Raw genomic sequence first — 15468 nt, 5'->3', positions numbered from 1 at the left:
ATCAACAGTATATACATCAGAATACAGTATTCACAGTGATCAGTAAAAATATAAACAGCTTGAGCCTGAGGAAAGATAGAGCCCAGATTAAAGTATAAACAGAAAATAGTAAAGACAAAAATTGGATAAAAACGAACAATACTTACTGCGATTAAAAATCAGTAAATAAACAACATTGCTAACAAATAGAAGATTTGCATGACAGTGAAAAAGACAAATTAAGAACAAGACAAAAGAATAAGATAAACCAAAGACACAGACTTCTTCAGCAACCATGAGTAATAATAAACAAAGCAGTTTGGCAGACAATATAGTGGTAATATTATTAAATCGAAAGAGACAAAACTTGGAAGACCCAGATCTAATAAAATACAAAGTCCTGACAAGTAAGATAAGATTAATGTATGCATATAAAGATAGTGTTTAATGTATTAAAGAATATATGGTCGAATGAAGACAATACGATTTAATATAGAACTCGATAATCCAAAAGTTGGAGACCAACAGAATTCAGATATAAAATATCAAATATAAAGCAACTTACAGGTTGACATCAGGTTTGAAGAAAAGAAATAAGAATTACACGCTTGCAATACATGGTGATATCAAGTAATAAACATAAGCCCCATCTTTAGTAAAAAGATAATTATTTTTAAAAAGACCACAATATCAGTACTTGGTCGATAAAACTAAGGCTGCAGTTATAGTTTAAAAAGAATAATTCAAAAGGTTAGTTTGAACCGAGGTCTCTCTTGGGCAAGAGACATAACCTTTATCTTGTAAAATTTATCCTAGAAGAGGGTGTGTGAGAAATGTGCTGTAGAGAAGAAGTAAGAGGCAGTGAGTAGAAGAGAAGAAAGATTATAGAGCAGACCAATTATAATAGGAAGGAATGGAATATATTCAGATTGACTACAATCTGATATATATAATATATATATATAGGTGTTTTGTAAATGTAAAAAGGATAAACAGAGAAGGTTACTGCTCCATTAACAGAAAGGAGGATATCTGCAAATGCAAAGCATATAGATTGAAGAAAAAGAATGTGTAAAGTATAAGTGATGGCATGTGTATTTATATCATGTAAGTCTGAGATATTTGTATTGGAATAAGATTATTTCAGATATAAAAGGATATTCACATGCAGATATAGAAGAGGCATATATACAGATATAAAAAGAATTTGTGCAGATATAAATGTGACATATATGCTGGTAATAAAGAGTATGCAGATGCAAGTTAGAAAGGAGAATTATTAAAAAATAAATAAAGGAGTGTTTTGAATAGTCCATTATCAGTTGAGTAAGCAACATCATCAAGGTGGAAAAGAAGTTTGTGCGCAGTGGGTTGGTGCTCACGAAGACAACAGTGGGGATTGGTGCTTCTAGTAGATCGGAGCCTGCGAACTGTGGGAGTTGGAGCTTCCAGTGAATTGGTGCTCATAAACATAGGGGTTGGAGCCTCTGGTAAGTCATAGCCTCCAAATCTTTCTAAAAGAAAAAGTTTATATAAAAGCAATTATTTTGCCGTGGTTCTCTCCCGAATTGGGTTTCCACGTAAACATTGTGTTATTCTGTTCATGTGAATAATTGTTGATTCCAGCATTTTAAGTTATCTGGATAAAAAGTTTTAAATAAAAGTTTTTAATTATTGGAATAACAAACTAGCATATTTAAGATTTCTCATTTCATAGAGGGTTCTTGAAAAAGTAAAAGCAATAGTTGCCATCACCAGTATCTGTATTTGACTCAAAGAGTTTCATGACCAAGCAAGCTTTTATAGATAGTGTCTTCAAAATTTTAGTGGTATTTGTGCACCCATCACGGAAATCATAAAAGGTGATAAGACTGATTTTCAATGGACAGTGACAACAACAAAAAGTCATCAACTCTTTAAGGTAAAGATAAGAACAAGCATATTACCAGATTTTGATAATGTCATTAACTTTAAAGCAGGCTGTGATCAAACAAGCCAGCAATTGCAAGTCTCTTGAGCCAGAAAGGTAAATCTAATGCTTAATTTAGTGAGAAGTTAAATGAAACCAAAAAGTCCTTCGTTTATGATCAGGAGGTGTGTGCCATCATCCAAGCACTTAAGAAATGGCAGCACGGTTTGCTAATAAAGGTATCTGTCTTGTAAACAGATCATCAAGCACTGCTGTGCATAAATAGCCAGACTAAATTAAATCAAAGGGATATGAAATATGCTAGATTTGTTTTCAATTTTGTTCATTTGTTTAAAAAAATTGAAGCTGCCAATCAAACTGAACAGTGGATGCGCTCAGTAGATGTTTATTGCTGACTGAAATGAGAGTGAAAGCTGTCAGTTTTGATAATATAAAATAGTTGTACAAGAATGATCCACATGTCGATCTGACATGGGCTACATACAAAAGCCCAATGGTAAAAAAATAGAATATCATGGTTGGATATTTCATTAAAAATATTTAAGCACACCCTAAGGATCTATGAGAGAAAACACATTTTGGAGGCTTCCTTGGACACTTTGGAGTGGACAAGAAATTAGCACAACTGGGTGAGCATGTGAAGCATATGACACAGCACCATAAAGTTTTTCAACATTCCAAAGATGAAGAGAATTATATCAGCTAATGACCGCAACTGTGGGAGGTATGACCTTCTAGATACAAGCGTAATATTTAAGCAACAATAGATATTGAAAATTTCTGACTGTTGCAGCACTATCTTTGACGGCTATCACTTACCATTAGATGCCATTTTTAATCAAAATCAAACCTAGTATTGTGGATGTCAGTAGAACACAGTAGTCCACAACATGGGATAAATTTGAAGCAACTGCAGTGTATTTCTGGCTAGTTTGTTTGCCTGTAGCAGTGTATCAATAATTTTCTGAGTTTTCTGGATGTTGATTGCAGATCTACATGCCTATGAGCTGGTTTAGACTGACCTTAACTGTTTACCAGCCTGCTGATCTACCATTTCTGCATTTCAATTACAGTTTGTATCCTCTAGTTGGTCTATTAAGTTTGAAGTATTATTTTTCTATTACTACACTTCCTAGCTGTTGCTGTGAATCATTTGTGTTCAAAGTTGCAATTCCTAAGTCGCCTTTGACTGGACACAGAGGCTGTGACTACATAAGTACTACGGAAACTTCCTCCTCTCTCTCTCTCTCTCTCTCTAGCAATTGAGAGTGCTTTGGGTCGAGCCTGGTTTTAAATGTTTTTCAAGAGTTACACTGCACATTCTCCTTCTGCTTCTCAATAAAACTGATTGCTCATCTGGCCAACTCTTCGAACATACATTTATATATAATGTTCTATAAGGCTATAAAACCATATATATTATATGCTTTATAAGCATATCCCATTTGAAATAATTATAATCTAATAGCTCTTAGATTATTAGTTATTTATAAATGGGGTTAGTGAAAAGGTGTCACTGGTGAAATCACCCTTCCTCCTATATTTAATGAGATTATCTCTCATTTGAGAGATAATGGATTTGGAGGCTTTATAGTGAGTTATATCACCATCCGCAAAAGGTATTTTGAGCTGTGTGGAAGTAAGAAGTATCCTAGATGCAGTTTATTTAATAGATTACTTTGTAAGTGTTTTAATAAAATGATGCTTATAATGGGCGCTGTCATTTAATAAATTCGGCAAACTCAGAATGGAGGACTTTCGAAATTGCCTAGTAAAGGACGGTTTAATTTAATGGAGGGATAAGAGGTGACTTGATGTTTTTGATAAAGCTCTAACCCCTGGTTGGGTTTAAGGTGAAACCAATGCAAGTATAGGTGGACAAGAGGAAAATTGTAATCTCCTGAATGGACAAATTGCATGCAACTGTGAGAAATGTATGGAAGAAAGATTGTCACAATCTTTCAAGTGCAAAATCCATCATTACACAAATGGCAGCGGCCAAGCATTTATGGCAAGAATGTAGTTGAGAGGAGTAAAGTGCCATCATTTGGTTGAAAAGTTGGACAGAGTGTTTATTGAGAAAAATAATTTGAACTTGTGATGGGACAGGAAGTAGAATAACAGTGGTTTAAAGGTGACAGATGGTTTTGAATTTGTAACCCTTTTATGAGTAAGGTGGATGGGTGGTGAAGAGGGAGGCTACATTCACCTTGTATACTGAAGGCCAGAAACAAGGCTTTTTTGGCCTGGTAATGAAGCAACAGCTGAAAAGATTATTTAAATGCAAACAACAAGATGTAATAATGGAAGCTTTCGATTTGTTGGCCAAGAAGTTCATTGTGTCTGTAATGTGAATGTGGGAAACACCTTTTTGGGCCAGAAGTATGCATCAGGGGTAGAGTCTTTTGGGTGGTGTTTGGGTGGAGACTGGATGCTTTTATTTTTTAAAAATTAATCTTTGTAAAATCAAAAATATTACCGACCAGAAAAAGTGATACTTAATGGGGGTTTTCACTTGAAAAGGATTTCTTGTGCATATCTTGTCTAATGTGTTAAAGTTATGTTTATTTGGTTCTAATTTTGCTTGTGTTTATATCTCGTTTATAATTATTAGTATCCTAATTACTAACATGGTGTCAAAGCCAATTAGGTTGTGCTAATCATTTAGCATGTGAAAATTCAATTTATTTACTTATTTTCCTAAATTGTTTATATTATCAATACTGGACCAATTTAATAATAACATTTTTTAAGAATTGTGAAAAGCGCAGATTCATTTCAAAAGGATTAAAATACATCTTCACCTTCTCAAGTGATTATATGCCATAAGTAAGAATAGTCATTCCAAAAAGAGTTGATGTTATTTGAGAGAAGTTCAAATTCTTGTATGCAAAGTGGTAACGTATGATGTCTACTATTAAGTTTTATGCATTGTATTTCAAAATCTAATAAATTCAAAAGTTATGGTAGAACTTTAAAATTATTAAATGCAAACATACAAATTTGACGTTATATTTTCTTACAAGAATTGAACCATGTATATTATATAATCTTAATTGTTAAATTTAATGAATATGATCGTCTACCATGTTTTTCATACACAATATTGATGTCATGTCTGTCATTTAAAATTCATTTATAGAATGCTAGGTTGAGCATTGAAATTCCACATCATTTCACCACCAAAAGGAGTAAATCTTCTATATAAACTACAATCATAAATCATATTTTTTATACTTTATCACTATTAAATTACCAACAAAAGCTAAAAGACACTTCTTTTAAGAGACATCCAATGTCAGAAAATCATTTGCCATTCCTTCCATTGATGCCACAATTCATTTTTCCTAACAAATGTAGTGTCGGTGCTGTGCTTATGGCAATGCTAGGCTATCTGCAACAACTACCAATCGAAATAGACAACCTTTATGAATAGTCACTTTCTTATAAAGTCAGTAATCATGTCAAAGGTGGCAATCCTTCCGCCCGTGTTGTAAGAAACTGGTTTCCTCTACTAACATACTAAAATCAAAATGTCAAAGCCTTTTTAAGTTTTTATTAAAGCATCAATTGAAATTATCAACTTGCCAAAACTGCCAACTAAATTGTTTATTGTGGCCTCATCATAGTCGGCCTACACAAATTCATCAGAATATTATGAATTTTAATGTAAAATTGCTACACTGAATGATTATATTTGTGATCCCTCAACCTGGTCACGATCGCAAGGAGCAACTGCAGGTGTAATGACCATAGATCTACAACTGCACCCATTAAGTATGGTAGATTATGAAGACTAGTACTCTTCAAGCTGGAATGCTTATCATTTCAAAAAGGGAAGATTGTTGATGAGACATTATGTATATCCATTGCGTTTGAGAACCTATCATTGATTTTGACACGGTAATGGTAGATCTTGTCATTCCTTGACAGAAAGAATGATCGCTGAGTGTAGATGCATTGGTTCCACTATATAAACTTTTTTCTCTGCTGCACTTTACAAAGAAAATTAGATAGATCTTGTCAACATACATAATGGTATCTTGGTATCGCTAAAAAAAGTCTTCCAATCCCTGAAAACTGCACAATGCAGTCCATTATATTCCCCAGCTAAGATACAAATGGATGAAGAATGATATCCTCTACATGCTTCTAATTCTCTCCTCCTTGATAGTCATTCATTCTTTATTCTCACTTAAAATTATCATATCACTTTTGTCCTAAAAGATGGTTCAACTTACAGTTAATGCTATACGTTTCATTCTTCAAACGCAAACGATATTAGGAGAAGTTTATCTTCTTCTCCGATCAGGATACAAGAATTTATCAAGCGACAAAGCAAAAGAAGATCCTAATCGATAGTTCAGGTAGGCACCCCTATAATTGCTACTCACGAACAAAAGCGTATGCCAAACTATATTGGAGACTAAAGCTTCACATTTCCAACATTTTCTTGTTTAATCAAGATAAGAATGTTGGGATAGTCCCATTTCCTGGTGGAAGTAACTAAGCTTCATAAAAATCCCGAAATTATGACTGAAAGCTTGAGATCTATACAGAAATACTCCTAGCTTATTTTCTCTCTTGACCCTAGCACCAAGTAATTACAAGATCAAGATAACAATGTTGGCATAGTCCCATTTCCCGGTGGAAGTAACTAAGCTTCATGAAAATCTCAAAATTATGACTGAAAGCTTGAGATCTATACAGAAATACTCCTACCTTATTTTCTCTCTTGACCCTAGCACCAAGTAATTACAAGAAGATAACTATGTATACTGTAACTACTTTTCACTTACTATCTTAATAAAAGAATATCCGTTAGAATAATTTCTTTTTCAACATATGTTAAGATGGTATTCATCCTAACTCAACTTATGAGTGGATCACTAAAATTCCCACTCATTTTCCCTCATTGCACCAATTCAATTTTCTGTCATTTGCAAGCTATTGTAAATGCATTACTCCATTAGTCTAATTTTGAAGCTAACGGGATTTTTCAGGTATTTCTTCACAAAAACAAATCAATGTTGAGTTGAATCTGTGCTAAACATAGCCTTTTCCTAGCTCCTTCATTGCTGAGATCCAAAACAATAACTGACTCATGGTTGCATGATTCTTACTCTTCAACATGTTGCACTCTTTAAATATATTGATTTATAAAGTAGCCTGCACATGTTTTTTATCTCCTTTTTAATATCAATGAAAGTAGCATATCTATAAAAATGCCTTCCTTCAATGTTAAACCTGCATCCAGCGATCCAGACTCTATACCATTTGGGTATTTTTTATTGCAAAGCAAAATGGTATATCATATCAAAAAAGAAAGTTGCATCTTGGATTTTCATTACAGAAAGAAATATCTCAATTAAAAAGAAAATATAGGTTTTCATTAAGATATTCCTTCTTTTTAGTAAAATTCAAGATGGAGCTCTCTATCTCTGTTATAGTATCCTTTAGAAGAAAAATTAATTTATTTGATTCTAGTGACATTTCACACCAAAGAATAGTAGAAACTAGGGTAAGGATCAAGAAAAAGAAAATACCAATCTTTTAAAGAGAAAATCTCTTGCATGAGTCTACCTCACTATTCGATGGTAGGGGTATGTCACCAAATACTTGAATAAAATATTTATATTATTTGCAAAAGAGATTAGTTATTTTCATTCAAATCTATACTTGAGTCATTTTCATATGTACTTTCAGGTTCAAGCATGTATTTCCACTTGTAGTACAAGTAAAATCTTGGGGCATATATAACTTCTACATTATTTGTGAGATTGGATAGCCTTCTTCATACATAGATAAAAGAAAAACTTGCAATATCAGTGATTAATATTATAAATTACCCTATTCTTAAGGAATATCATTTAAGGAGGTCATCATTTCTCTTCAAGAAAACTCACTCTTATTATATTGGAATGGATAAATTAATTTCCTTCCACTAAAGGAAAATAAAGTAAACCAAAAACTATGGATTGGTTTTGTCAAACTCTTATACATACCCACACAATGGAATTGCGTAGAATTTCAAAAAGAACTGGACCTACCATGCTTTCTTTTCTCTCTTCAGTTTTACTTAAACTGATAACTTTTTATGAAGTTTGGGTTTTTGACATCATTTTTGGAGCAAGAAGCAAATGAAATTGCTTAAAAATTTTCATTCATCCACTTCTAGATATGCACTAGGGTATCAAGGTAAATCAAAGGCCATTGCAAAAGGTAACATAGAATTACTGTATTTACTAGCTATTTAACATTATGATAGCATTGATGAGATGTAATGTAAGTCATTTAAGGAACTTCTTTTTTGTTTGATTACAAGTTAAAACATGGAAATTTTGCAACCATCTAAGAAGTTATATAGTGCTCTAAAAATCTAAAAAGAATTGGTATAATGCACCTACATAATGTAGGTGGCTATTGCCCTTATAAACTGTCCAGGGAGCAAACCTGGAATGGATAACTCACTTGTTCCTTCAACATTTAATAGATCATTACTATATGGATAGTGGTCTAAGTTCTAACTATTTTTTCTGGAAAGAAATATGACCAACTATTCATGCTTATGCTCATGACTATATTTTGACCCCCTTGCTACTTCTATGACAAAAACTATATGATCATCTTTGTGCTAATGACTATATATTGATCTCCTTGCTACTTCTATGAGAAACATTATATGGTCATCTTTGGCAACTGATAAATGCATAGTATTATGTTTTTTCTTTGCACCAATAATCAAATTTAATTGATTATGTTGTTACTAATTATAATGGTGATTCTGATCTAGATTAAGCCTTCAAAACATATGCTATATGTGCCATCATGGATGATACAATACCTTTATAAACAGACTATCTTCTATTGTGAAATATACAAAACTGTTATTGAGAAATAAATATTACTTTAAAGATTGTGGGAGAGCTCAAATGGATACATGTAAAAATACCATCTTACTTTAAGTTATTTTACTCTTTCGAAAGAATATCATTTCTAAAGTGATAAAAGAACACTGAAGATTATGGGCACCTTACTTAAGCGAAGGTATTACATCATTAGAGATCTTTCCAGTTCTATTCAAGCAAAAGGAGGGTATAATATAAACAAGGAATATTAGCCATCACTGTGGTGATTGGCTTTAAGGTGAAGCCATTTAGGGGGAGTGTACATTACACCACCTAGTGACTAAATCCTTGATTTAAGACCTACGGGCAGAGGACTGTTGAGGGGGAGTGTGCATGTCAATGACACCACCAAGCACGGCTAAAACTAAGTTTTAAATCCTATGGGTGTTCATAAATAAGTCCTAATTAAAATAAAATAAGACCTATATAAGCATTACTAAGTGCTTTAAACCTGCAGGTAGACATAAGTAAGTCCTTTGTTTTAATACTACAGGTAGGCATTAGTATTTCCTATGGACACATTGTAAAATCTTTTCCTCGTAGATCCCCCCCTTGTAAGAGCATTGCATTAAGTCCAACGGGCACTATATGATAAGACTGGGAAAAAGCTAATATTGAGGAGACAGAGCATCCAATATAATTTTTATAAGACCTCGTAGCATAATTTTAGAACACTGGGATTATAAATTATGATAGGATAAGATTCATGTAGTTTGGAATTCACGATTTACCCGTTGGCATTTGGGTTAGAAGATAATGTTATTTGGGGTCATTCCCTTCTAACATTTATATTTAATGTTCTAACATAAGGTTAAAAAAAGTTTTAGATTTTATGCTTTATAAGCATATCCCATTTAAGATAATTACAATCTAATAACTACTAGATTATTAAATATTTATGAATGTGATTATTGAAAATATGTGACTAGTAAAGTCAGGCTTCCTCTTATATTTGATAAGGCTCTCTCTCATTTGACAGAAACATGAATATTGGAGCTTTATTGTGAGTTATATCACTGTACACAAAAGGTCTCTAGGACGATGTGTTAGAAAAGAGAAGTATCCCCAAGTTCAGTCTATTTGACAGACAACTTTGCATGTATTTTTAATTAAATGATGCTTTATGAGGTTTATCCACCTGAAAAGGCTTTCCCATGTATATCTTGTGTAATGTATTTAATTTATATTTGTTTGATTCTCATCTTACTTGTTTGTAATGATTAGTATCCTAAGATCCTACTTTCTAACACCAACAGACTTTGGTGCCTTAATAAAACTGTTATAAAAGTTCTTCGGAGTTTCAGATTTTCCCTAGAAGATATCTTGCTTTCGACCACCTCTCTTAGAGGCCCTTTCCTAAACTACCTTGCCTGTTGAACTTATATTTCTCCAAAAGTTGTTTACTGATCAAAAGATTACCCACTTGGATTATATAGAAACAGGCAAATGACCAGTAAGTTGTTTTTATTGCGATTCAAGTATTACCTTTGTGGCCCTTGCTGACTTATAAATTTCATTAACAGAAGCAAACTCCAAATTCATACTTAACAAAAAATTACCAGCTTAAAGATACTAGTGTTCAGTGGTCCTTTATGCCATTCCTGCTTAATCCTTCATGAAACGTGGATACTAAAAAAGTTGCAGAGTTGAAAGGCTATGGAGATCTATAGATTTTAGCCTTTAGGTTAAAACCTTGAAATCAAACACTCGTTTAATGCATTTAATTTGGGCAGATTATATTTCATTTTTTCTTATGAAATGCCCAGGTAGAATTATGAAAACAATAATCAATTTACTCTTTTAAAACTGTTCGGAAATTCTTCTACCTTGTAAAACTGTTAACATGTTCAACCTTGTTTTCATTAACCCTACATATCAATGTTACATATCAGAATTGGCATTTTCGCATTGGAGACCATTTTAAAGTTTGCTTCAGAATACTGGGGAGTCATTTGACCCGTGCCAATTACTTTGAAATGATTTCTACAGTATTGATAACTTTTTAATTGCAGAATTCCAGAGTGCCAAATCACTTTGACATAATTGCAGTAGCATTCATTACCTTTGAATTGCAGAACTCTTGAGTTCTGAATTGGAAGGAGTAAGGCTTTGCTTTTTAGGTGCTGTCCCTCTTCCCACTGAAAATTCAAGAAAAAATGTTTAAAATGTGACATGTATTAGCTCCGAACAGCAATGGAGAAATGCAATTCAAACCAGGCTAATCGCAGAACTAATTACCAGCATCCCTACTTTCTTCATGAGGCTGGACACTTGAAGGTATTTTCACATTCTCTTGTTTATTTGCCTTTGTTTTTGGTGCTTTTTCAGTTATTAAACCACCCGTTATTAATTTTGAAGAATATAAAACACCAATATTTGAAATATGTGAGGAATATATGAAAATCAATTAGAAGAGGTAAAATGGGATAAACAATTAAATGAAGCATACTAGACCTCTATAACTAGAATATTTCAAATGCAATAAGCTAAAGAATCAAACCGTTCAGAAATGGAAAGGAAAACTAAAGCAACCTTCTTCTCTTTTCCCTCCCTCTGAATCTACACAAATCTTTTTTATGGTGTTCTCCACAGTTTTATGATCCTCCAAATTTTCAGTTTGCACTTCCGTGTCAACTGTTTCTGTAAAAAGTCAACGCCGATAAGTCAGAGTCCCAAATGGGTGAACCTGAAAAAGAAACTCTTTTGTCAAACAGAACTATATTTCATGTGCACCACTTCAAATAAACTTTCCGTATTCACCACTATAAAAAGGGGAATTTAGATAATGTCAACAGTTATCCACCTTTGGAAGTCTTAGCGCGGCGTTGTTGAATTGAAGGCCGATGTTTAGCAAGATCCACAGCAATCTTCCGCCCACCTATAACTGATCCATTCTTTGCTTCAACAGCACGTTTTGCATCCTCTACCATAGCACTGGTAAATGTGCATTTCAAAAAGCATGGACTCACTTATTTAAGACTTTTCATATGATTTTGAATTAAACAAAAACAAAGCAAATAAAAAAATACAAATACAGATCAATCCAACCTACAGTTATTTTAATTAAACAAATAAGATCATATGAGTACGAGTCTAAAAAAATTTGGGGTAAACATATCATGTTGTGGGAAAATCAATCAGTTTAAATAAAATGTCAGTTTTTTAACACGGATAGAAACATCAAGTAGTGCATTCCTCAAAAAAAAATATTATTGAACCCAATACCTGGTATCCAGACTCATATATGGTTTTTACTTAATATTATTACTCCATGTTCTCATCATTTATTTGTATTCAATTTACTGCCTGCATAAACTGTATCTGATTATGTGTGAAAGAATCAAGGACAACAAAGCTCTATCTTGTCAAGAATCAGAATCTAATGACCACCCCCAAACCTGATAAATTGCAAATTCTGAGTTTCAAATTTTTCCATTTCTTTTGTGTTTCGTGGTTTTTTGACTTTTTTGGCTTTATGCAATATTTAGAAAAGTAAGCAATTTGCTAATAATAAACAAAATGCTGATAACAATCATATTCTGAAACACATACACTTTATTAGAAAGAAACTATAATTGATATACCAATCAATATGATAAAAAAGCATGGAAATACAGTCCTCAACTGCTCTGATCAACTGGGAATTAATAACAGACCTGGGCATTCTCAAACAATAGAATCTGTCCCAGCAAACACAGTGCACAGGTTAGCAATAGAAAGGCTTGTTATTGGCTGCAAATTTCTCCCCAAGTAGTATGGCTGAGTTCAACAACTGCGTCTGCAAATATAACTTCTAGATTCTGCCAATAACTTGATTCTTTTGTATAAATGTACATTGAAAGCCTGAGAATACAACCTATGAATAATGTATGAAGACCCTCGGAGGGTATTTCCCTTTTAAAAGTCTCCTAATTATGAAGGGATCTTGACCTTCACAATAGATCTGAGAATTTCCTCTCCAAACAGCTGCTGATCTCCAAGTTTGACAACATAAAATGAAGCAAATGAATGCTCAAAATGCTTGTTAATTTCCTTCAAACCCTAGACATCCACTTTTAGGATTTCCCTTTACTTCCTTAAATTGATATGACAATTTTATTTTTACGATATCCCCTAGGTTGGAGGTCTATTTTATTTCTTTATTAATTTATTTATTAAATTGTTTTAAAAACTCTATTACCGACCAAAAACAACAAAAATGTTTTAAAAACTACTTCTTGCGTCTCCTAGGTATCATGTAACATCTGTATAAGCAAAATCTCCAGTTACTTCTAAATGCTTACTCCTTGATAGCAATTGCTGATATTGAGCAATTAAGGGTTTCCACGAAGGAGTGTTATGCAATATTTGTGAATTACCACTACTAATTGCCCTCTATGTGTGCATGATATATATTTTAATGTTTCATAGACACTAAACTTTTTATTATTATTATTAAATTCTATTCGAGAAAGAGGTTGTAATATCCCAATAGGATATGATCTCCAAGTTTCCCTCAACTAATTTTCAGAATTGTAAACAAATAGTTCATGCACTAAACCTTCATTAAACAACAAATGCTCATATAGAAGACCTCCCAAATTACTATTATATTATGATTTTCAGTAGTACAATATCTTAACCAACAAATCCATGCAAATTCCTCAGAAATATGCTATTGCATTATACATCAGCAATACAGTAACAAACATCAAATCCAATCTTAAATACAGAAACACAGTCAGATTGGAAATAACAATAAAGTGCACCTATAGACTCAAATGTGAATTCTGATTTGAATCCACCACAAATGATGAATCAGGGCTACGTCCAATCCACCAAAGATGGCCTGAAGGTTTGTGTCCTCAAGTCTGAAAATGGAAGATGAAACTCTCCCAATGTTTCTCCAAAAGAAACCCAAATTTTCCAAACAAAACAATAATCCAAGCATATCCAAAAATGAACGGAGCATTCCTCTTTTATGCTCAAAACAATGACCCTTCAGTTTCCTTCTCCTATCTTACATCTCTTTCTTCTTTGTCACCTTTAACGCACCTTATAAATTTAAATTGACCTTTTATCAATTCAAATTATGCTCCCATAGTCATTTTCAATATTATATGAATATATCTTTAAACTTCTTAATGTCTCAAAAAGGGGACATTACAAGTCCTCCCTCCTTGAGATTGCTTGTCCTCAAGCAATCGGTACCAAGATCCCATATAAATCTGCAAGTAGTTTTGTAGCCCATCCGGAAATCATATCGTGTAACACAGCGAAACAAAGTGTCCAATTGCAACTCTTGAACCAATGAAATTCCTAGATCTCAAGTCAATCTCTAAATCTCAGTTGCGACTGTAGGTTGCCTGACTCTGAGCATAAATCTTCGATTGTTTAGCATCACAACAAAATCTACAAAATGTAAAACATTCATCCTGTTAACACCTAGATCCCAAACCAACCTATTGGCACAACCCTAGGTGTAGAAATAGATGATCGATGAACCCTTAACTTCCTGAATCAGCCGACTGAATAAATAGATGCCCATCACACTACCCATGAGCAAGGAAACCAATTCAACAAGACTCAAGATGTCACCGTGACAACTCGGATCAGCATCAAGAATGATAATGCTATCACCAATATATCGTGGAACTGGAAGGGTAAATATTTTATATGTTATGTATTGCAACATGGGGATTTCCCACTCATCTGTATGCAACTCACTAACCCCTGTAGGCCAAGCCAAATATTAAAATGTACTAATAGTCCAAGCAAGGCAGCCACTGATAATTGGAGTATGTAGAAAGATAAAATCACCAATCAATAAGTAGGCATCTGCCATATCATATGAACATGGTGATCCTCAAGGTACACTAAGGACAGCTCTGAATTATCTGCTTCATCATGAGTATCATCACTAAAATCAGCAGCTCCATCAATAAAATGATCACCTCCACACAATTTTCGGAGTAAAGTCACTTGATTCATCTTCTACCTCATGATATGGTGAGAACATGTTACTGCTGTTGTAAAAATCAGAACCTACATATTTGACTTCTTGCTGGTCCTTATAGTCTTCATCAGCAAAACGTGCCTCATTAGGATGGGGAATGGTGAAACATTGTTCTGGTTTTCATCCCTACAAATGATATTGATTCCTTCAACAATTTGTGTCATTTCCATAGTTCTATCTTTTTGTTCATCTTCCTTGTGAATTGCTGCAATAGAATTCTGAATTTCAGCCTGATATAAGGAGTAATGTATCATACATAGTTGGAGACATAACTCATCTATTTCCTTTTCTTTATCTTCAGCATGTTTCATAGCTATATCCCTACCTTTAAGCAACTTCAAATAGTCTAATCTCATTATTTCCAATGCCCTCTTAAAAGTGTGAAGGCTTACACTATTGGGTCCCTTATTATTCCCTTCTCCTTTTCAATACTTTTAACTTCCCACATGATTTCCTCAATGTTTTTATGGGTTTTGTCAAAATGGACTAAGGCTGCAATGACCATATCATTTAATACTTTTAGCTTATCCTCCAAATTATATGCTCCAAAATCATCAACCTGAAATGGAATTTCTGATTGGCTCTCAAACTCAGCCCCTAACATAACATCATCTTGCCCTAGTTCTTGAACACTAGATTCATTTTTCCCTTCAGCT

The 15468-nt window shown here is 33.4% G+C and overlaps 1 protein-coding gene across 4 annotated transcripts in view; it reads right to left on the bottom strand.

Moving 5' to 3' along the window:
* The window catches only part of LOC149557031 (RNA-binding (RRM/RBD/RNP motifs) family protein), a 229235-nt gene that overhangs the window by 127853 nt on the left and 85914 nt on the right, over positions 1 to 15468 (bottom strand). Inside the window, exons 5-8 of one of the 4 annotated variants that reach the window (XM_089831681.1) lie at positions 11621 to 11751; positions 11350 to 11457; positions 11056 to 11136; positions 10880 to 10955 (exon numbers count right to left, since the gene is read on the bottom strand). In XM_089831681.1, the coding sequence (XP_089687807.1) occupies positions 10880 to 10955; positions 11056 to 11136; positions 11350 to 11457; positions 11621 to 11751 (396 nt within the window). The remainder of the gene's footprint in view (positions 1 to 10879; positions 10956 to 11055; positions 11137 to 11349; positions 11458 to 11620; positions 11752 to 15468) is intronic. The other 3 variants (XM_089831682.1, XM_089831683.1, XM_089831684.1) reach the window with 3 other exon arrangements.

The sequence above is a fragment of the Cupressus sempervirens genome, chromosome 5 (assembly GCF_028749045.1).
Source record: "Cupressus sempervirens isolate cs-2001-9-10 chromosome 5, ASM2874904v1, whole genome shotgun sequence".
NCBI lineage: Eukaryota > Viridiplantae > Streptophyta > Pinopsida > Cupressales > Cupressaceae > Cupressus > Cupressus sempervirens.
The sequence above is the reverse complement of the archived record's forward strand: the minus strand, read 5'-3'. Positions and strand labels throughout refer to the sequence as shown.